Source organism: Musca vetustissima, unplaced genomic scaffold (genome assembly GCF_032173495.1).
Source record: "Musca vetustissima isolate MV318-11 ecotype Yass unplaced genomic scaffold, APGP_CSIRO_Mvet_v1 utg3152, whole genome shotgun sequence".
In the NCBI taxonomy this organism is placed as follows: Eukaryota; Metazoa; Arthropoda; class Insecta; order Diptera; family Muscidae; genus Musca; species Musca vetustissima.
The window spans coordinates 111,939-136,616 of NW_026880211.1; the positions used below are offsets into that span (position 1 = coordinate 111,939).

At 31.1% G+C, this 24,678-nt stretch overlaps 1 protein-coding gene across 1 annotated transcript in view; it reads left to right on the plus strand.

Annotated features, from left to right (window-relative positions):
- Positions 1-20,500, plus strand: part of LOC133325680 (IQ and AAA domain-containing protein 1-like) — a 52,375-nt gene extending 31,875 nt beyond the window's left edge. The window contains exons 4-8 of the mRNA XM_061534405.1: positions 10,283-10,439; positions 12,842-13,105; positions 13,237-13,394; positions 19,754-20,337; positions 20,399-20,500. Coding sequence (XP_061390389.1) covers positions 10,283-10,439; positions 12,842-13,105; positions 13,237-13,394; positions 19,754-20,337; positions 20,399-20,500 — 1,265 coding nt within the window. The remainder of the gene's footprint in view (positions 1-10,282; positions 10,440-12,841; positions 13,106-13,236; positions 13,395-19,753; positions 20,338-20,398) is intronic.
- The last annotated feature ends 4,178 nt before the right edge of the window (positions 20,501-24,678 follow it).

Below are 24,678 nucleotides of genomic sequence, written 5' to 3' on the forward strand. Positions count from 1 at the left end.
ACGCACTCAAAGTTGACTAAGCCCCACAGAGATATAAGCATATTTATAGAATAAATTGTATTGAGCGACATGCACGGCCAGCTGTGTAACGGTACTTTATGTTTAGCACTAATTAATATCACGTGTCTCTATTTTATAGTGTTCTAAATACAAAAACAACAACAATTCGCGAAGAACGACACTTTGATTTTTTCCAATTTTGCACAGAAAACTGGTCATTTGACCTATAGTGCATTGATGCGAAATTTTGTACAACGTACCAAAATGAGTATAGAATGACCATATATTCGACCGACTTCATGTTTATTGGGTTTCAAATAATCAACTAGTACCGGATTGAGATTTGCTTTAAATCGATTTACATAATCTTGTCTCATTCTCTATCTACCCAAATGAATAGTTTAGTATAGGTTACAGAATGACATATTTATGGATTGATCTAAACCGACTGTTCACTTTTAAATATAGATCACATATTTTAGTTCATCCAATTTCATGTCAGTGGTCCTTCGAAAATGCGACGCACTATGTCGCGAGTTCATATAAACAGCGGCCAAAAATAGAAGTAGTTATCTTAAGTTAATGAAATTTGGTACATGTGCTTATTATTAGCCTAAAAAGCAACTGACAAAAAATTGGATAGATCGGATCGGAATGTCACCCTTTTTGGCCTATAAAATCGTTAATATTCAAACAAATTCAATGAAAATTGGCAATTTAGATTTATATATGCCTATAAAGTAACGGACCAAAAACTGTGTAGATCGGACCAAGATTTGATATACCTCCCATACAAAGGGAGGTATAAATTGTTTATATTCATCCAAATTCCATGAAATGTCTTCGTCCAAATTACATCAAATTTGGTCGAATACAGTAATAGGTGTTGTAATTTAGTTGTCGGCCTATATTTCAGGTACCTACCATACGAAAAGTCCCTAAAACTGTAACTTTCTGTACTATAAAATCGATATATGCAGCTAAATTAAGTACAATAGTTTTATTTTTGTTATTTTTATTATAATATAAATATTTTTATTATTAAATAAATATTTCATATCCTTTAGCAACTACTGTTTACTGTTTACTGTTACTGTTTTAACATTCACAAATTTTTAAAAACATACATCATATATATATAATATTGTCTTCCCAAATGTACGATTTAGTATCATCCACGTTTTAATCTCGGGTCTTTAATTTATGGCTGTTTAAGGATATTACAAGGTCGTAAAATCGTATTGTAATATAAAATACTAAATAAAATCATTATTTAACTCGGCTTTAACAAAAGTTTGGGATGCTACTAATTATTTGTTGGCATGACTTGTTAGCATCTTGTGAAAGTCGCTCAAAAGGTATTGTACTGCACTTTGCATATCCTATGCCATTAACTAATATTTTTCTGATAAACTTTCCACAAAGGTAATTCATGTGCGACCTCTAAATTTAGATTATAAGATTATGTCTCAAATGATGTGATAAATAAGTATAATCTTCAAACTTACTGCAAATTTATTTAAAAGCTATATTTTAAAACCAATTCTCCCATATCTCCGCTTCGAATAACGTTTTTACCATTTATTATATTTTATGTAAAATGTTGTGTCATTATATGTTCTGAATCCATCTTCTCCTTCCTATTTGACCCTCAATAACTTATTTAATTGTATACATAACATATTTGACCATTCGCTTCTAACCATTTCATGAATATGCCACATTTTTTCATAAGGTGGTCACCAAAAAAGTTGAATAACTCTTAGGACCGCAGGTCTCCGCAGGTAATTTTTTTTATTTCTTAAATAACACACTTTTCACCACTCAAATAAAAAAAATAGATCTAAACTTTTTTTCTGCTCCACTAATTTCAAAATTTGTTTTAAAAATGTTATGAACTAAGTACTACAAGTGTGTATACACCATATGACTGTATACACCATATGATATCTATATACATACAAACTAAAGCGAATCCAAGTTTTTACATCCACAGCAACCAAAATAAAAACTTTTATAATAATCGTTAATTTGAATATTCAAATATTTGAGCATCAGAAAAACACACCCATTTTTCGAAAATATGGTAAAAAATCAGTTTATAAATAATTATCAGATTTGAACCTTTGTAGAGGCAAAACTACTCGACATATCGATAAAAAAATTTCATGTTAATTCTAATTGGAGTGTTTTCTATCAATCCTCATCAAAAAATTTGTCCTCCCTGGTACATGGTTTTGACAATTTTTGGCCGCGGTCGTGACACTGTGCGACGTCTGTTAGAATGCATGTGTTGAATATACCCAAAGTGGTCACTTAGTCCGCCCCGTACGACTTTACTACTTTCCTTACTGGTTTAAGTTTCTTAATAATGGATTAAGTTTCTTAATAATAGACCTGTGTAAGCATGGAAACTGGTCCCCATGTTTACATTTATCAATAAGCTCGTTCTCTACGTTCTCTTTTAGTAACTCATTTCATATGGCGGTTTTTCATTTTCAACTAGGGATAAGTACATTTTTGTATTGAAAAGTCTAACAGTATGTTTATGTATTTCGAAAGAAAGGTTTCTTTCGCTTTCAATGCGAATGAAAACCAATTTTGATTCATATAAAAACATTTTACAGGCAAATGAAGTCGAACGATAAACAACTCGAAAGAAAACGTAAACGTATATTTTTTTTACAAATTGGGTTTATGTATGACGAAAAAGCTGTCATCATGCGAACGAGAACTATGTCCCGAACTATGTACCAAAATTTGAAGCATTTTCACACAACACAATCTCTATACAAAATAAAAAAATTTGGAACATGTTTTATAGGTATCGCTTGGATTTTTCATTGATGTTTTTAGAAAACAAAATTGTACAAATACTGATAAATTTCATTTAACATTTTTTTGTTCATATATTTGATTGTATTTGTTTAGTTTGTTCGCATTTCCCATTTGACTCCTATTTATTTAACATTGTTTACAATTAATTTAGTAGTTTTTCGCATGGTATACGTAACGGAAAACGAACGATAGCTTTCGAAATACATGAACGCTTTTTTAAAAGAATGTGAGTGAGTTACTTTCTTTCGCATTGATTTTCGTTCGAAATAGAAAAACAGGCTGTAAAAGTCGAAGTCGATTTTTGATCTTTGATATATATATTATATGAGTGTGTTAAAAATTCAGATGGAATTTTTTGAATTACATATGAAAAGTTTATAATTACAAATGAATTGTTGTGAATTGCCGATAAAATACTCGAATTACAACTGAAATGTTATGAATTGCAAATAGAATTTTCGAATTACAAATGAAATTCTCGAATTGCAATTGAAATGTTTGGAATAACATTTGAAAAAGGTGTAGTGAATTATATTTGACTTAGAGATTTTAGATCTAAACCTACTTTAAACAAATTAGTATAAGAAACTGTTTAAGTTGAGCTGATCGCTAGAGTGCAAGGGCATGCATCGCTGATGATTGATTATACCCTTCACCACACTGTAGTATAAGGTATTATGTTTTTGTGCATATGTTTGTAACAGGCAAACAGAATATGCATAGAATCCCTTTCTGTGTCGATTTATGCATGTCCGTCCATCTGCCTGTCCATGTTAAATTGTAAACAAAGTACAGGTCGCATTTATTATTCGAATTGGATGAAATTTTGCACAGCTCATTTATTTGACAAGTTTCGTTGCAATCGGTTTAGATGTAGCTTCCATTAATATTTTCCATGTATGAATTTGAAAATACTATTATTCTAACAATTAAAGAGATATTTGAGAAAATATTTGAAATTCCATTAAAAGTGAAGGTGATGTGGTATACCACATGATGTTAATGTGGTATAGTATAATTTTCACTTCCAATTGATATCTTATATAATTTATTGTTTTAATGAATGCGAATTAGCTCGAGATTTATGTCTGTTAAGTTTTTTAATGGATACGTTGAGTGGAACTTTAAGTTTTATTATATAATAATGTCTACACATGACAATATTTAATTTTTGTATGGAGGAGTTGTTAAAACTCATAGCCTTTGTTTTTCATCCTTGTGATTCATGGTAGACTCTCGTAGAGTATAAATGTTTCAAATAGTAATGAGATTTTGTCTTGTGGGGGCTTTTTTTATACAGACTCAAGGTACACCACATTACCTGCACTTGTGTTTACTGAATAAACATATAGTTTTTTCCTAAATTGGTAAATATGTGGCGCAATCGCGCATTTTATTTGATATTTAGTACATACTAATCATTTTAATGCTTTAATAATAAATATTAAAATACATCTGTAAAACAAAAAAAAAAAAAAAAATAAACTTCAACCGAAAAAAAGTCAAATTCATGAAAAATTATTTTTTTGCTAATGATTCTTATCCTGAGTTAAATAAATTAAACAGATCATTGCTATCTTATTTTTTTGAGAACAGCAAACTATAGAACATGTTTCAGTTATTCTTAAATTTTCAGTTTACAAAAAAAGTGACTATACCACATTACCAACCTATACAACATTTGCATCACCTCCTCTATATAGTTTCGTCCGATTTTAAGTAAATTTTGCACCAAAGACCAAAAGTTTGCACTACGTACTGAAGTTGATGTAAACGTGTGTCATGTTTTGTTGAAATCTATTCAGATGTAGATATTGCTCCTTTATATATTTTCCTCCGATATTAAGTAAATAATGCACCAAGGTCCTAAAATATGGCTGATATGCACAAAACGTGGTGAAATTAGTATAAACCAACCTGTGACAAGTTTCGTTGAAATCGCTTTAGATATAGCTTCCATTAATATTTTCGTCCGATTTAGGTCAAATGACCACTTTTTCTGTGCAAAATTAATAGCGGCAACAAAATCATAGTATTCGTCATGAAATTTGGCACAACTTATTTTTTTGTGTTACTTGAATCGTTTTTGTTGAATTTGGAAGAAATCGGTTCAGATTTGGATATAGCTCCCATATATATTTTCGTCCGATTTTATGTAAATGGGGCACCATACTGCCAATATTAGTCCGATGTAGACAAAATTTTGCACAGAGTATTGAATTAGGTCTAGATTGATATGTGTCAAGTTTTGTTGAAATCGGTTCAGATTTAGATATAGCTCCCATATATAGTTTCGTCCGATTTTATCTAAACAGAGCACCATAATGCCAATATTGGTCTGATTGAGACAACATTTTGCACAGAGTATTGAATTATGTGCAGATTGATGTATGCAAAGTTTTGTTGGAATAGGTTCTGATTTAGATATAGCTCCCATATATAGTTTCGTCGATTTTAGGTAAATGGTGCACCAGACTGAAAATGTTTGCCCGATTGGGACAAAATTTTGCACAGCGTACGGAATTTAGTCGAGTTTGACATCTGTGAAGTTTTGTTGAAATCGGTCCAAATTTATATACAGCACACATATATAGTTTCGTCCGATTTTATGTAAATGGTGCACCAAACTCCCAATAATGGTCCGATTTAAAAGAAATTTTGCACAGCGTACTGAGTTCAGTCAAGTTTGGCATCTATGAAGTTTTCCTTGAAATCAGTCCATATTGAGATTTTAGGTAAATGGTGCACCAAACTTTCAATATTTATGCGATTGGCATGCAATTTTCTTATAGATTTCAGAATGTCATGTGTATGGTTTCTATTGGCTCAAATATCTATGTAGATCACATTTGTTTTTTACCCGATTCCATGTTAATGGTCATCCAAAGATGGTATGTCTCTTCTATCAACAGGATATTGTACACATTATCATTTTTTGTTTGTACCCAAAGTGGTAAAGGGTATCATATAGTCGGCCCCGTCCGAATTTCGATCTTTCTTTACTGGTTGTCTTTGAAAACATTCATCTTTCTGTGACATTTTTACAAATTTTTCGCTAATTTTAAGCAAAATAAATGTACTATTTGCTTAAAAATTTCTCTCTTTCATCCGAAATGTTGTCGACATCAATTTTGCTCACTACATTTTTGAAAACTGCAAACAGGTTTTTCCTTTTTGTTACCTTCTTTTCGCCATATTTCAAAAAGTTCGATTTCTTATACGGAGGTTTCCTAGATAAAAGAGGCATTACTCGCAAAACGCAAAAAATCGCAACTTGAAATAAATTTAAATTAACTCATTAATTATCACTTAATTTATGTGCAAAATTTCAAAGAGGTCATATTGGGTCATTTTTTTAATAGCTTACTGAAAGTCAATCTACCAAATTACTTTAACTTTTTAAAGTCTTCATAGACTAAAGGGTTATTTTCAAGTATAGTGTCGCAAACATAAAAATGTTTTGATTTAATATAAATATACTCACTTGTATCTATATTTTCCATTTTACACTAATTAATTATTGTAAACACAATCGAAATAATACGCACTCAAAGTTGACTAAGCCCCACAGAGATATAAGCATATTTATAGAATAAATTGTATTGAGCGACATGCACGGCCAGCTGTGTAACGGTACTTTATGTTTAGCACTAATTAATATCACGTGTCTCTATTTTATAGTGTTCTAAATACAAAAACAACAACAATTCGCGAAGAACGACACTTTGATTTTTTCCAATTTTGCACAGAAAACTGGTCATTTGACCTATAGTGCATTGATGCGAAATTTTGTACAACGTACCAAAATGAGTATAGAATGACCATATATTCGACCGACTTCATGTTTATTGGGTTTCAAATAATCAACTAGTACCGGATTGAGATTTGCTTTAAATCGATTTACATAATCTTGTCTCATTCTCTATCTACCCAAATGAATAGTTTAGTATAGGTTACAGAATGACATATTTATGGATTGATCTAAACCGACTGTTCACTTTTAAATATAGATCACATATTTTAGTTCATCCAATTTCATGTCAGTGGTCCTTCGAAAATGCGACGCACTATGTCGCGAGTTCATATAAACAGCGGCCAAAAATAGAAGTAGTTATCTTAAGTTAATGAAATTTGGTACATGTGCTTATTATTAGCCTAAAAAGCAACTGACAAAAAATTGGATAGATCGGATCGGAATGTCACCCTTTTTGGCCTATAAAATCGTTAATATTCAAACAAATTCAATGAAAATTGGCAATTTAGATTTATATATGCCTATAAAGTAACGGACCAAAAACTGTGTAGATCGGACCAAGATTTGATATACCTCCCATACAAAGGGAGGTATAAATTGTTTATATTCATCCAAATTCCATGAAATGTCTTCGTCCAAATTACATCAAATTTGGTCGAATACAGTAATAGGTGTTGTAATTTAGTTGTCGGCCTATATTTCAGGTACCTACCATACGAAAAGTCCCTAAAACTGTAACTTTCTGTACTATAAAATCGATATATGCAGCTAAATTAAGTACAATAGTTTTATTTTTGTTATTTTTATTATAATATAAATATTTTTATTATTAAATAAATATTTCATATCCTTTAGCAACTACTGTTTACTGTTTACTGTTACTGTTTTAACATTCACAAATTTTTAAAAACATACATCATATATATATAATATTGTCTTCCCAAATGTACGATTTAGTATCATCCACGTTATAATCTCGGGTCTTTAATTTATGGCTGTTTAAGGATATTACAAGGTCGTAAAATCGTATTGTAATATAAAATACTAAATAAAATCATTATTTAACTCGGCTTTAACAAAAGTTTGGGATGCTACTAATTATTTGTTGGCATGACTTGTTAGCATCTTGTGAAAGTCGCTCAAAAGGTATTGTACTGCACTTTGCATATCCTATGCCATTAACTAATATTTTTCTGACAAACTTTCCACAAAGGTAATTCATGTGCGACCTCTAAATTTAGATTATAAGATTATGTCTCAAATGATGTGATAAATAAGTATAATCTTCAAACTTACTGCAAATTTATTTAAAAGCTATATTTTAAAACCAATTCTCCCATATCTCCGCTTCGAATAACGTTTTTACCATTTATTATATTTTATGTAAAATGTTGTGTCATTATATGTTCTGAATAAATCTTCTCCTTCCTATTTGACCGTCAATAACTTATTTAATTGTATACATAACATATTTGACCATTCGCTTCTAACCATTTCATGAATATGCCACATTTTTTCATAAGGTGGTCACCAAAAAAGTTGAATAACTCTTAGGACCGCAGGTCTCCGCAGGTAATTTTTTTTATTTCTTAAATAACACACTTTTCACCACTCAAATAAAAAAAATAGATCTAAACTTTTTTTCTGCTCCACTAATTTCAAAATTTGTTTTAAAAATGTTATGAACTAAGTACTACAAGTGTGTATACACCATATGACTGTATACACCATATGATATCTATATACATACAAACTAAAGCGAATCCAAGTTTTTACATCCACAGCAACCAAAATAAAAACTTTTATAATAATCGTTAATTTGAATATTCAAATATTTGAGCATCAGAAAAACACACCCATTTTTCGAAAATATGGTAAAAAATCAGTTTATAAATAATTATCAGATTTGAACCTTTGTAGAGGCAAAACTACTCGACATATCGATAAAAAAATTTCATGTTAATTCTAATTGGAGTGTTTTCTATCAATCCTCATCAAAAAATTTGTCCTCCCTGGTACATGGTTTTGACAATTTTTGGCCGCGGTCGTGACACTGTGCGACGTCTGTTAGAATGCATGTGTTGAATATACCCAAAGTGGTCACTTAGTCCGCCCCGTACGACTTTACTACTTTCCTTACTGGTTTAAGTTTCTTAATAATGGATTAAGTTTCTTAATAATAGACCTGTGTAAGCATGGAAACTGGTCCCCATGTTTACATTTATCAATAAGCTCGTTCTCTACGTTCTCTTTTAGTAACTCATTTCATATGGCGGTTTTTCATTTTCAACTAGGGATAAGTACATTTTTGTATTGAAAAGTCTAACAGTATGTTTATGTATTTCGAAAGAAAGGTTTCTTTCGCTTTCAATGCGAATGAAAACCAATTTTGATTCATATAAAAACATTTTACAGGCAAATGAAGTCGAACGATAAACAACTCGAAAGAAAACGTAAACGTATATTTTTTTTACAAATTGGGTTTATGTATGACGAAAAAGCTGTCATCATGCGAACGAGAACTATGTCCCGAACTATGTACCAAAATTTGAAGCATTTTCACACAACACAATCTCTATACAAAATAAAAAAATTTGGAACATGTTTTATAGGTATCGCTTGGATTTTTCATTGATGTTTTTAGAAAACAAAATTGTACAAATACTGATAAATTTCATTTAACATTTTTTTGTTCATATATTTGATTGTATTTGTTTAGTTTGTTCGCCATTTGACTCCTATTTATTTAACATTGTTTACAATTAATTTAGTAGTTTTTCGCATGGTATACGTAACGGAAAACGAACGATAGCTTTCGAAATACATGAACGCTTTTTTAAAAGAATGTGAGTGAGTTACTTTCTTTCGCATTGATTTTCGTTCGAAATAGAAAAACAGGCTGTAAAAGTCGAAGTCGATTTTTGATCTTTGAGATAATTGCAAAGTCGACTTTTCATTTTCTTCATTCATATTTGGTTTATTTTTATAAAGCCCAAACAATATTAAACGTTTTTAGTGCGTTTTTAGTGGGCGTACAACGGTAAAAAATAAAAACAAACTGTTTTTACAACATAGTAGATTTGTTGTCTAAATATATTGCAGATCAAACATTATATATATTTGCCTATAAAAATGTAGTATTTTGAAGATATTTGAGGGATTCCAACCGAAACAGCTGTAATTTCGCTTAAAGAGTTCTTAGAATACCTCCTCGCAGATTTTTTTTATGTGGGCCCGTGTTACGATCTATTCCCCTAGTGGTCCACATTACCTGACATTGAATTATTTTATTTAAAACTTATTTCTGGCTTAAATAAAAATTAAAACTCACTGATTGCAATTACAACTAAACTTACATTTTTTTGTGGAAAATATAGAATCATATAACTTTTTTATATTTGAGAAAAGCAAATTGATTGACTCTTGAGCTACAAAAATCTTCAAATCACAGATTTTAATAAGAGCTTAACTAAATTTTCAACATTGCAATTATGTATTCAAAATGATGTTAGACGTTTGTTTTTACTTATTAGGAAAACATATATCAAGGCACCATTGTCATATTTCAAGCATTTTCTAAGATCCACATTAGACGCATAGTCCACATTAACCGAAGTTCCTCTACGTATTTTTATGTCGCATATCTCATCCTGTTATTTTAACATAGTATAACTATTGTTTCGTTCTTAGATACATTTGACAAAATCTTCCAAAAGTATTCAATCGAATGGAGAAACGTAGACGAATATTTAAACAAAAATTATGAAGCAATTTCCGAGTGGGTCACCCAAAACGAACTCGTCAGAATTCACAAGGATTTGAGAAATCTTGTCGATGAGTACATGAGGTAAAAAGTTTTTGCATTTGTAAATATGAGTATATTATTTTACATGATGATATTTATATTAAATATGTCACTCCGTGTGCAACACTTCGATATATTTGTTTTGATCATTATAGTTTTGATCAGAATGGTCTTATCCGCCCGTGTTTTGAAGATATAGGTCTTAAAGTTTACAATGGCAGTTCATTTACTTAAACTGACTGCTGAGAAGTTTTATTTACCCTTTGTTTGCAAGCGAAAGGACAGTTGATTCCAATCATTAATTAAAAAAACGAACTAAAAATGTTTTTGAGGCAATTAAAAAATCTAATCTCATGCTTTTCGAATTTTAACGTTCAATCCATTTTGAATTTTCAATCGATTGCTTTGTTGGTACCTGTAACTACCACTAGCACATTACACTATGTCGCGAGTTCATATTAACAGCGTCCAAAAATAGAAGGAGTTATCGTAGGTGGATGAAATTTGGTACAAGTGCTTATTATTGGCCTAAAGACAAACAGAAAAAAATTGATAAAATAAGATATCAATTGGAAGTGAAAATTGTACTATGTATATCAAATTAACATTATATGGTACACCGCATTACCTGCACATTTTTTAAAATCACCTTTAATGGAATTTCAAATATTTTCTCAAATATCTCTTAAATTGTTATAATATTATGTAGCATGTTAATTGTAAAATTTCAATTTAATCGTATAAAAAATAAAAATTTGGCAATCTAAAATCAAATGGGTATACCACATTACCATTACATAATCTAACACTGTGAAACACATAAAATAATTTTGTCTATGCTCTGCTAACCCTCAATCGACTCGCTGAAGGGATCACCTACCCCTCTTGCAGTGGCGAGCAAAAGTGTACGAATGTTGTGAAATTCCTCCATTTAACCCTTACAAAATGTTTCAAGGCTAGTTTCATATTTATTATATTAAATTTATAATAAAACCAGTAAGGAAAGTTCGAAATTGCATACTTTTTTGCAACTTTAATACACATCACTGAAAACTCAATTAAATACCATCTACCAAATTTCGTGTAAATCGAAAAATCAAATTTCGTGTAAATCAGTGCACCATTTACATAAAATCGGAAGAAAATATATAAGACCTATATCTAAATATGAACCGATTTCAACAAACCTTAACACACATCATTCTTGACTCAATTGCATTCGCCATACAAAATTGTATCCCTATCCGACAAATATTGGGAGTTTGGTGCACCATTTACAAAAAATTGGAAGAAACTATATATAGGAGCTATATCTAATTCTGAACCGATTTCAATGAAACTTCGCACACATCAAACCGAACCTAATTCAGTATGTTGTACAAAATTTTGTCTCAGTCGGACAAATATTAGGAGTTTGATGCATCATTCATATAAAATCAGACGAAACTATATATGGGAGCTATATGTATATCTGAACCGATTTCAACAAAACTTCGCATACATAAGTATGGACCTAATTCAGTGCGATGTGCAAACTTTTGTCTCAATCGGACAAATATTGGGAGTTTGGTGCATCATTCACATAAAATCGGACGACCCTATAGATATAGGCGCTATATCTGTAGGGTTCGTCCTTGGACCAAATAAGTAACCTGTGTCTAATTTTATCCAATTACTTTGTTTACAATTTAACATGGGGAGACGGACGGACGAACAAACGGACATGCATAAATCGACTGAGAAAGTGATTCTATGCATATTCTGAAAAGGAACCATGTGTCTATCTCGTTTCTTTTTTTTCTGTTACAAACATAAAAACTAAGCCATAATGCCTGTACCACAGTGTGGTGAAGGGTATAAAAAAATATTTACCTACCTTAAAAATATATACAAGTCAAGAAAAAAAGTATAAGAAAAAAATTAAGGTATTAAGAGAATTTTAATATTTTGTCCACAATCTATGTTCTTTTTTTAAAACATCTGATGTGCCTTGACATATTTTCCACCAATTTTTCATAATTTCATCTGGAATTTAGTTACATTCCTCCTGTGCTCTTTGCCATACACGGTCAATCTCCCTTTAAAAACGCACACAAATGTTCGATAGGATTAAGACACGGAGTTTGCGCTGGTCATTTGAGCAATTAAAATGCTTGGTTAGACAATATTTTGTAAATAATTTTCGAGGTGTGCTAATTCTAAAATGTAAGGATTTCGAGAAGTCCGAATCCAAACATTTTTAAATTTCTAGGAATGGGGGAAGAATGGGATAAGAATAATTTCCAATATTTCCTCCTTCGTATATACAAAAAGGTAACATACTCTGCTATCCTCAAATATAATTATATTTATGTAACTTTCTATCGTATTTTCCATAATAAAAAAATTAACATCATTAATGGTCCATACATATTTTTGTGCTCAAATATTTTGTTTTTATATAGACTGGAATATGAATTATTAAAAAAGTCTCGGTGTGAAGACAATAAAGAGAAATATAAGCCTTCAAAAGACAAGAAAGCTAAGTCCAAAATACAAAAGAAAAGAAGAAAAATACTGGATCCCACAGAAAGCCGAACAATTGAATCAATGTTCCAAGAACTACGAGAAACGGGTATTATAGAAGAACATAAAAAAACCTCATTTGGAGATTTCGTAGGCGACTTCAATTTTATTGCAGATGACACCAGAGATGAAAATAATATTGTGTATGTGTCATATTTTAAGATATTTGATACAGAATATTGACTAATAACAACGAGAAATTGTATAGACATTGGCTTTGTACACAATCATTTAATGCACTTAGTTGAAATTATGTTATGTTTATTATTTTTAGGACAATCGGGCACGAACTTGCTGATATGAAAGCTGTTATTGAAGAATGTTTACTGGGTTACGGGGCCTTCGTGGTGGATAAACCAAAATCAATTTGCATTATAGGTCCTGCTAACAGCGGCAAGCGGCTCATGTGCAATATAATTGCAACGGAATTGGGTAAATATGTCATCTTTTTATATTTAACCAGCAGGGAAGAATTTCTGCTGGATCATTTCGTAAGTCCTGACTTTTATGTTTACATCTGTTATAAGAAGTTTTTTTGTACTTTTCCTGCACTAATATTATAATGTTTTAATCACCTGTTTATACCTCTTCACACCAACCGATCTTTCTGGAAAATTACTATTTGTTGATACATTGTCCACTTTTAGATCTTTTTAGAAAATGGCCAAGACTTTTTATACCCTTCAGCACACTGTGGTACAGGGTACATATGTTTGTGCATATGTTTGTAACAGGCAAAAGGAAACGAGATAGACACGCGGTTCCTTCTGAGAATATGCATAGAATCACTTTCTGAGTCGACTTACGCATGTCCGTCTGTCCGCCCATGTATTTTTGTGAAGAATGTATGGGTCGCATTTATGATCCGATTTGGCATATGTCACTTATTTGGCCCAAGTGGGGTTCGTCCTTGAAATTGGGAAAAATCGGTTCAGATTTAGATACAGCCCCATATATATTTTCGTCCGATTTAATGTAAATGGTGCACCAAAAACCTTATATATCTTTCGATTTGCACGAAATTTGGCACAGCGTATTGAATTAGGTCTGGTGTATTGTCAAGCTGAAACAAATTGAGACAATTCACTTATCCATAAATTATTATTTATTTCATAATGAATTTTGCATTAATAAAAACTGAAAAAACCAACACGATATCTTTATATCAGTGGTAAAAAAAATTGAGGGCCTCCACAATAGAGCGGTCACTCACGCGACTTCAAATATACATTGCTAATAATGGGAAAACTCTGCGAGTTGTGTGAATATTTTGAACTTTTTATATTCTTTACATGAATAAGAGATATCAAGCATTATTATTGCACTTTCAATATTTAAAAATTTGGTATATCCGTTATTTGCGAAGGAGTTTTCTCGGTCACTCACGCGACATTTTTGATTTTGCAGTTTTTATTTCTACAGTGTCTGCATTTAAAGAATTAAAGAAACAAATTGTTCGACTTTGGTTTACCTTTTTCCGGAAATGGCCATATGTGTTTGAAACCATTAATTTCATATAAACGTAAACGGTGTTTTTCGTTTTTCGTATAAGTGATGTAAAAATATGTGTTGTTTTTAAAATATTGTGATATCTGACCATTCTGGTGAATGCTTGAATACAAATATAAATCGGTGTCGAATATTAGTTATAAATATTTGTTGCATAAAATAAGGACAAAAATGAAAAGATATCCCACTACAACATTAGATAATTAATTTTCAAAAGTACTTACTGCAGGTACGTCCATTGCAGACGATTTAAAGAAACATCTGCATTTAAGTGCGTGGACTCCAAACTCTATCTATAAATTTGAGCCACAAATAAACAAATGAAAACCAGTGAGCGGAGCAGTATAGTCAGACGGGGCCGACCATACGATACCCTACACAACTACCACGGAAATCTAACATTATGCGGATGTTTTTTCGGAGCCCGGGCAATATTTCGTGACATTTGCACCCACTTGTCCGATTAGAGGTCAACAGCACCTCTTCCATACACTGACGTATTTTCCGAATATTTTTAATATTCAGTACAACCCTTCTAATTACTTGTCCATATTGCCTCCACCGATGGTTGTATGGTGATGTTCGGCTTATATATGTGGTATAAAATTAAAGGTCAATCACTCCTCTTGGATATGCTATCAACTTCTCGGGTCTATGTCCTTCAGGAGTAAATATATACGGCATAGAATACAAATTTTGTCATTTTTCTCACCAAAGTCAGGGTCCATTTGACCCGCTAAATATTGACCGATCTTTATCAAAACAGCATTGCTTATTCTATATCCCGATCCCCCCCTCCATGTAAAAATTTGCGATGTTCGGGTCATAATTGCGGCCTCTGGAGCTACCAGAAAAACCGACAAAAATTTAGTATTTGGTCCATTTCATCCCCTAAATATTAACCGATCTTTACCAAAAACAATACGGGGTCTTCATTGGGCAGAACCCATCCTACATGCAAAATTTCTTGAAGATTGGTCCATAACTGTGGCCTGTATCGTGTTTACAAATTATAATGGACAGACGGACGGACACACATGTCTAGATCGACTCAGCTAGTCGATATGTGATCGGTGGGTCTAGGACCAATATTTCCCTGCGTTGTGTAGGGTATAAAAAACATTTTGAATAAAATGGTTTGATCGGTTTCTTGGATCCTATATTCAAATTACGTTAAAGTCGTTTTTGTAAAGTCTGCATTTTATTTTCAAATAAAAGAAGGTGCGGAAATTGCCAAAATTACCACCAATTCCCAAAATTGCTTCTGTCGCACCCTTTTAAAAATTGGGAATATTGTTTTGAATGCTTTACCGTCCACGAATACCACAAATATTTTTTTTGATTTAATTCGAATCTACACTACATCAAAAATGTCCCTACAAAATTTCAAGTGAAAATCTCAAGAACTTTTGAAAATATAGCCGATTTATTGTGTCAGCATCAAGTGACGGCTAAAGGGCTTCTCAAACTTTAAACGCGTTTTTCTCTTTTGCGAATGGCGGGCACGATAACTCAAAAACTAATAACCCAATCGACTCCAAATTTTTACACGTTCCTCTTTGAGTGTATAGCTATCGTATGAACTAGGATAAAGCCAATCGGTGAAGATCTTCCATATTTTTTAACTTGGTTTTTGGTAAAAAATCGGCGATTTTCCAAAAAATATTTTTTCAAGGGTCCGCCATTTTGTTAATTTTAGAGCGAAGTCAATAATCCTAGTTCATACGAGAGCCAGACATGTACTCTTTCTAACACCGTTGGAATTTTCGGATTCCGATGTTCCAGTGAGGAGTTATCATGCCCGCCATCAAAAATAAGGACTTTTCTTTAATTACAAAAAACAACAACAAAACAATAACAAAAATTGTTTGTAAATTATTTTTCTTCTCTTTTAAATCTTCAAATATATATGTGCAAAGTGACAAACCTTGACAAGCATTGGTATTGATTTACCAGCCCATTGAAAATCTTGAAAAATTAAAATCGAGAATGGGTGGGGTTCCCTTAAATGCATCGTCGAAAATTCGAGAAATTCCAAGTATATTCCAAGTATAATACAATTAATATTTCGAAAAGCAATTATAATGGAGTGCATGTCAATTGTTTCTCTCACATTTTTAAATTAAATTTAAATGCATCGTCGTAAATTCGAGAAATTCCAAGTATATTCCCTACAATTTCTGAAATTTGCTCATTCTTTCGAAAAAAGATTTGCTACTTTATGTAGAATATTTCGAGAAGCAAATAATTCTTTCAGGAAATAATGGTTAGATTTAATTTGGATTTATTTCTAAAAATTAATTTATGGATGTTAGATTAAACATTCTTATTACATAATCGTTATATTAATCGTATCTCAACATTTATATACATACGTATTAGGTATTTAGATTGTTGCGTAATAAATTGTCATTACAGAATTGTAAAATTCTATTTTTATTAGGTGCAGCAGTAACATCGACAAAAATAGTGACGAGGAGTTCCACAAAATATACATGGAAACTAATATTATTGCCGACATATTTGTGGTAGAAGTTTCAGAGCCAAAAAAGGGTTGGTATATAAAAGTACAGGTCAAATGTAATGCGTTCGAACTCGGACTCTTTTTATAGAAAATAGAAAATTTGGATGAACTAAATGTAAATTTGACAAGAAGATTTCTGGAAAAGGAAAAAATGTTTAAACATTATCAAATGTAGTGCCAAAAAGAATTATAATATTTGATTAAAGAAATCATAAAATTTTATGAAAAAGATTTTCGAAATTGTAAGCAGGAAATAGAAACTGATGTGGACCTGGGGTTCACTATATGAAAAGCGAAATATCCCCGACCATCTTATCCACTTGATGCAATTGTAGTATGTGACGAAAATCTATTTCCAAATATAAATATATTGTTAAAAATCTTAACAACGATACCGGTAACCACAGCATCGGCTGAGAGAAGTTTTTCTACCCGTCGAGTTAAAACGTATCTGAGAAATCAAATGCAAAGCCCACCCTGTTCAGCTTTTGGTCTTATGCCTATGCATAAATGAACTTTTTCTAAAAATAGAAAAAGTTCAAAAATAGATAAAATGTGAATTTTTGTCTTCTTTAAATATGAGAAGAGTAGATGATTAAGTTTAAAAAAATGTATTCATTTGTACGCATGTTAAATTTTTATATGTTTTATAGAAAAAACATGGAAAAGCTTTACTAATCGTGAAAATGTTTTAAAACTAAAGACAATATTTTATGTTCATTAAGCTCACAAAAATATATAACTTCATTACTCTTAATGTATTGCGTATATATTAAATGTTTTGCATATTAAAAACCAGTAAGGAAAGTTGAAAAGTTGATGAGATGTTAATATCTACAATATCCTATAGATAGAACAGACATAAATTCCTTAGAGGACCTTTGAAATGGAATCGGGCGAAATTAAATGTGCTATCTAGATAGATATTTGAACCATTAAAAAAACCCATATACATACCATTCTGAAATCAATGACAAATTGCATGTCAAACGGGCAGACTTGTATTCTTTGGTGTACCATTTGTATGAAATCGAGTAAAATTATGTATGGGAGCTTTTTATAAACACATGGACCAACCGTTGCATACACCATTTGTTTTTTCTTATCACTCTATATTCAATTTAATTCCAGCTGACAAATTTCGTGTAAATCGAACATAGGTCCTTCGGTGCACCATTTACATAAAATCGATCGAAAATATTAAAGACCTATATAAAAATCTGAACTAATTTCAACGAACCTTATCACACATCATTTTTTCCTCAACTGCATTCGCTATGCAAAATTTAGGCGTATCATTCAAAAAAAGAAAAAAAAATCGGACGAAAACATATATGGGAGCTATATCTAAATCTGAGCCGATTTTAGCAAAACTTCCCAGACATCAGTCTGGACCTAATTCAGTACTCTGTGCAAAATTTTGTCCCAATCGGACAAATATTTCAATAGAGTTCGTCCTTGGACCAAATAAGTGAATTGTGCCAAACTTCATCCAAATCGTATTTTAAATGCGACCTGTACTCTGTTTACAAAAATACATGGACGGACGGAGTTGCGTAAATCGACTCAGAAATCGATTCTATGCATATTCTCAAAAGGAATCATTGGTCTACCTCGATTCCTTTTGCCTGTTACAAACATATTCACAAATACATAATACCCAGTACCACAATGTGGTGAAGGGTATAACAATAATGTACATTTCAAATCAAGTCTTCTATTTTTAGATTTTTTTTAGTTATGTGATCACCATTTCTTTCAATATATCTGAAGCTTCTTTGTCCGTAACATGTTCTATACGTTTTGAAACATATTTCATTCTCGATATAAAGTCCTGTGTCCTCATCATCGCATCTTTGAGGTATTCCTTTTTTTTCGTGGTCGATGAAGCATTCAAGAGCATCTTTCCAATTTGTAAGAGAGGGCGACAGAGGTAATTTTGGGACTTGAAAGGAGGGTGCGGAATAAGATGCCAACTTTACAAAAATTACCTTTTGCTAAATCTGAATATACGACACAAGAAACCCAGGGCCGGGTATAATTTAAATTGTACAAAAGGCAACTTTTGCTAAATCTGAATATGCGATACAAGAAACCCGAGGACGGTTAAAATTAAAATTTTACAAAAATCACCTTTAGCTAAATTTGAATATGGGATACAAGAAACTCAGGGGCCTGCTGGGTTTAATTAAAATTTAAAAAAAATCACCCGTTGATAAATCACAATATGCGATCAAAGAAGCTTGGGGTCGGGTCGGGTATAATTAAAATGAAAAACAAATCAATTCGAACACTTTTGCACATAAAAGAATAAAAATATTAAACGATTTTTAATATTTTACCACAAGTTATGCTCTTCTTTACCCTTTTAATGTGGTTTGACACATTCTGCATCAATTTTTTTGATTTTATCTGGGATTTTGTTACATTACATTTATTTAAGGAAAAAAATAATTTAGAGTGGGGAAAATTACGAATTTTGTTCACATACAAATTTATATATCATATTTATAACAAACCTAGTATAGATATCGATGAAAATCCTATGTGGGAGATATATCTAGCATTTTTTGGGACCTTGGTGCACCGTTAACATAAAATCGGACCAAATTATGTATGAGACTTACATATCTAAACTAAATCTGATCTAAAAGTAGATGTATATTGTTATTATATTTTACATAAATATTACTCATAGATATATTTATGAAAAAAAAAAATAACAAAATGATTTTTTTGGGCCCTGTATATATTTTAGATGCAGTTCTTCTCAATTTGAGTCCAGAAAAGACATATCAATTTGCCGACAACGTCGACTACTTTGTTCAAATGGTTATGAAAGTAGCAAAGGTATTTCAGCCTAGTATTATTTTCATTAATGATGTTCATCGATTATTCTGGAAGAAAATCCCAAAAGATGAAATTGACAAATGCCCTACATTACTTCAGAGTTCCATTACTAAAAAAATTCTTAAAACAATTAAGAAAGATGATAAAATTATGCTTTTGGGTACAAGTGACGCACCATGGAGCGCCAAGTCTAAGTTTAAAAAGGTATTTCAAAAAATAATTCTAGTGCCAAAATCGGGATATGGATCAATATTTCTGTTATGGATGAACCAAATGTCGCAATTAATTACTGAAGACTCATATGAAGATTACATAATATCTGCATTAACAAAAGTGCTTCGATCATACAATACTGGAGAAATAGTTCAAAATGCCCAAAATACCTTGAACTTGAAAAGACGCATGAGATTGTCACGAAATGCACTTGATCCAATGGAATTCTTAAATTTCTTTATGCAAAGGCCCGAACCATTGTTTCCTCCTCAAGAAAAGGTAATTTTAAGTCACATTTTTTATTTCAGTTTTGCGTTGAATTTGTCTTCTCATACTTCAGATTATTGCTAAATTCGAAAAGTGGTACAATAAAACGAACACATACAGCAAATCGAGAGCGGCATTTGTCTTAAAAAACCAAATGAAAAAAGATAAAAAATAGAATTTGTTACCTGAGTTTTTAAAAGAAAGGTTTCAAAATAAATTTTGTAATAATTTTAGTACCATTTAGAACTTTTCGTTCATCTATAGCGAATAAAGAAATCCACCTCCAAACCTAACGTTTCACATACTTAATTTCAAAATTCTATATTTACGCATCTTCCCACTACCTATTGTACAAAATTTAGTTTCATTTAGTTCCACACACACACATAGAACACTTTAGTATTTATTTTAACAATGACCTTATACCATTTTTCAGAGTATTTTTCTTTATTCGTTCGCCCAAATCTCAAAGACCTCACATTGAGTACATTTCGTATGCCTTTAATATGATTTTTCGAAACTGTCTTCTTTATTCAAATGTGCATGCCAATACTGAACTATATACCAAAAATTTCAAAGTTCTATAATAACAACGATCTCCCACTAATGTTCAGGATTCAATCTTCTTTTAGAACATTATATAACTTTTCGCACTCTTAAGGTACAAATGATCAAAACCACTATCATCTCACCCGTGCACAATACTTGCATAAAATATCAATTTAGTATAATTCAACATTAGTCACTTTTATAGTACATTTACATTGTACCGGATTTGGTTAACCCAGTGGGTTTCAATTGTCAATTGCATTGTATACATGTCAAATAAATCCACATAGAGTAGGTTAACCCTGTAAAAAAGTTCTAATGTAAATGCCGTTTTATCATATTTTATACAAAAATACTCGAATTTCAAACTTTATCACTTCTAAACACTCAATACCCATGTACAGTTTTTAGTACATTCCATGCATTTTAGAACGCATTCCCAAAAATTAATTGCGCAACTCATTTTATTATTTTTTTTTAATTTTACAATTCTATAAACTTTCATTAGTTGAATGTAGTCAAATGCAATGATTTTGTTTCAACTATCCGAGAATAAAGCGAAGTCCGGATAATTGATATATATTTCATTTATCCGAAGTTCGAAATTCCAAAAATATGGTCCAGCTCCCTCAGCAAATATTGTTTTTGAAATTGTTCCAAAGAAAATCCTTATTCTAAACACAGAAGTTGTTGTGGTACAATAATTTTCCGGTATTGTTATTTAAAATATCGAATGATCCATATAGAGTCAGAAAATTTCTGATTTATCCGCTACTGTTCCAAAATTAATCACCACGTAAAACTAATGTTGGCAAAAGGCATCGCATATATTTTTCAATAATGCAGTGCTTTTTTTCGACCAAATATGACCTTTCAGAAGTTATTTAGATTTCAATTAACCGATTTTTCGTTTAAACGGAGTTTCATATGCGGTGTAAAATGTGTGAAAATTTTAAAGAATTATTAGTTTAGTTTAGTTTAGTTTAGTTTCAAACATTTGTTCTATTAACCGGAATCGACTGTATTATCATTTACTTATGTAAAATATGTAGTACTTTTTAGTACTGATTAAAAAAATATTTATGCATATCATTCTGTTTGTAATAGTTAAATCTACCTACGAAGTATCGGATTTCTATCTCTACCGTTTTCATTATAATATAATATGTTGAAGTTTTTTACTACACCTTTTTCAAATGTTATTCAAAACATTTCAATTGCAATTCGAGAATTTCATTTGTAATTCGAAAACTCAATTTGCAATTCATAACATTTCACTTGTAATTCGAGTATGTAATTTGTAATTCACCACATTTCATTTGTAATTTTAAACTTTTCGTATGAAATTCAAAAAATTACATTTGAAATTTAAAAAATTTCATTCGTAATTCGAATATTTCAATTTGAATTTCGTAGAGTTTCATTTGAAATTCAAAGAAATCCATTTGAAATTCAAAGAATCCAATTTGAAATTCATAACATTTCACTTGTAATTCATAAAATTTCAGTTGTAATTCATAACAATTCATTTCAAATTCATACATATTCCTTTTGTGTTACCAATAACGTTTTTCGAATTTAAAATTAAATGTTATGAAAAACAAATGGAATGTTATTTATTTCAAATCAAATGTTAAGAATTTCAAATGGAATTATTTAAATTTCCAATGAAATTTTATTAATTTCAAGTGGAATTTTATGAATTTCAAACGCAAATACTTGGAATTTCAAATGGAAGTTTATGAATTTCAAACGGAATTCTATGAATTTCGAAAGGTATTCTCGGAATTACAAATGAAATTCTCGAATTGCAGCTGATATGTTGTGAATTGCAAATGGAATTCTCGAATTGCAAATTATATGTTGTGAATTACAAATGGAATTCTCGAATTACATTTGATATATTTTGAATAACATGTGAAAAAGGTGTAGTAGTTTTAGTGCCATTTTAATACTAGTTTCCAAATCATATTTTTGTACATCATTCTATATTTTATAGCTAAAGCAGCATACCAAATTACAGATCTATCTATCTCTACCTGTACCCCAGGGATGGAAAATTCAGTACAATAGTACTTCTTTTCAGTACTTTTTTACCCAAAAAAGTACCCTAGTACCCCCGTGACCATTTCAGTACCATTCCAATCCTTCATCACACCAATATATATATAGTTTTTGGATTATGGATTTGACCGGCAAAAGCATTGCAGATAAAGATATTGATGTGATTGCAATATGAATAGGTTTACGACTGATAACTGTTCAGTTATGATTGAAATTACAAACATTATATTAATTTATCAGTTCCAATCTTTTTTTAATCGGATATGTTTGTCAGATACTCAATTTGGCATACTCTGTGCTATCTCCTGAGGTAGGCAAATTGATTACATTCATAGTCGTCGTGATTACTTCAATAATTTCAAGAGCACTTTGGAACTGAAATTCATGTTAGTTTGGGATATATTGGCTTTCGAGAAAGACGTAGTGAAATTAAAATTAGTCAATAGAATACATATTCAAATGCAATCGAAAGAAGCCAGAATTCTCATATTATTACGATCAGAAAGATAGGCTAAGTGATGATATCCTGAAAATCAATGTTTATGAAACTGAATAAAATGTTTTTTTTTCTTGAAAAAAGTACTCTTTTATTAAAAAAGTACTCTTTTGGTACCTTTTCACATTTTTAATTTTCCATCCCTGCTTGTAATATAATATTTAGTTAATTATTTCACACATACCACTTCGAATATCATAGACAAAGTTGTGTACCAAATTTCAGAGTTTACTTCTAACCGTTCCTGTGTTATAGTTTTTAGTACATTTTAGTATTTAGTAAATTAATTTTAGTAAATTCATATGAATATCTCATACACACCATGATTGGGAACATGACCTAATCTAACACTTAAATTTAAAAGCAGAAATGTGTCACCATTTACATATTTCTTTCTCGTTTTGTCTATGTTGGCCCATATCCAAAATCTATTTTCTGCCATGATGTGCCTGATTCCAAGATCCGATTTGGAAAGACAGATGACTGGCGTAGAAAATTTTGTTTGTGCAACATTCCTTAATACATTACATTACATTTGAATAATCGCCAAATGGCAGGAATTTGCCTTCTCTGGGAAACTTTATAATAGCTATAGGGGAATCCACTTTAATATTCCCTATCATTTTAGAGAAGCTACATGTTTATTATCATTTTTAGGATAAAAACAGCAAGGAATGTAGCAAATTCGGACGGGCCGGGAGCTAAATCTGAGCCATGCTAGCCATGCTATGCATATGAATTTACAGGAATACGGTTGAAAATGTGTACAATATCCTCAAAATATCGAATATTAGCGGGTACCGTTATATGGGGACACACGGAAACATTGGTCAATACTAATAATTTTTGGTACAGACATAAACTATGCAATGACAACCTAAAAATTATTAATATTGGTCAATATTAATAATTTTTTGGTACGGACATGTGTTATTCAATGAAAAACAAAACTGCCAAATAACAGCCAATTCGGTTGGAATATTTGTCTGAAATCCCCAAAATACCAAGTATTGGGGAGTACCGTTATATGGGTTCTACCCTGAAACTTGGGTTAATATTATTTATTTTTGGTACGGAGGTGTGCTGCACCATGAGAATTCGATTAGAAAACGTGTCAAAAATCCTCAAAATACCGAATATTGGGGTTTACCGTTATATGAAACTACACCAAATGGTCTGATATATGGGAAATTACAAAAATCTTTTAAATTCCTTGAAACTGAGGTTTGCAAGTTTATAACTCG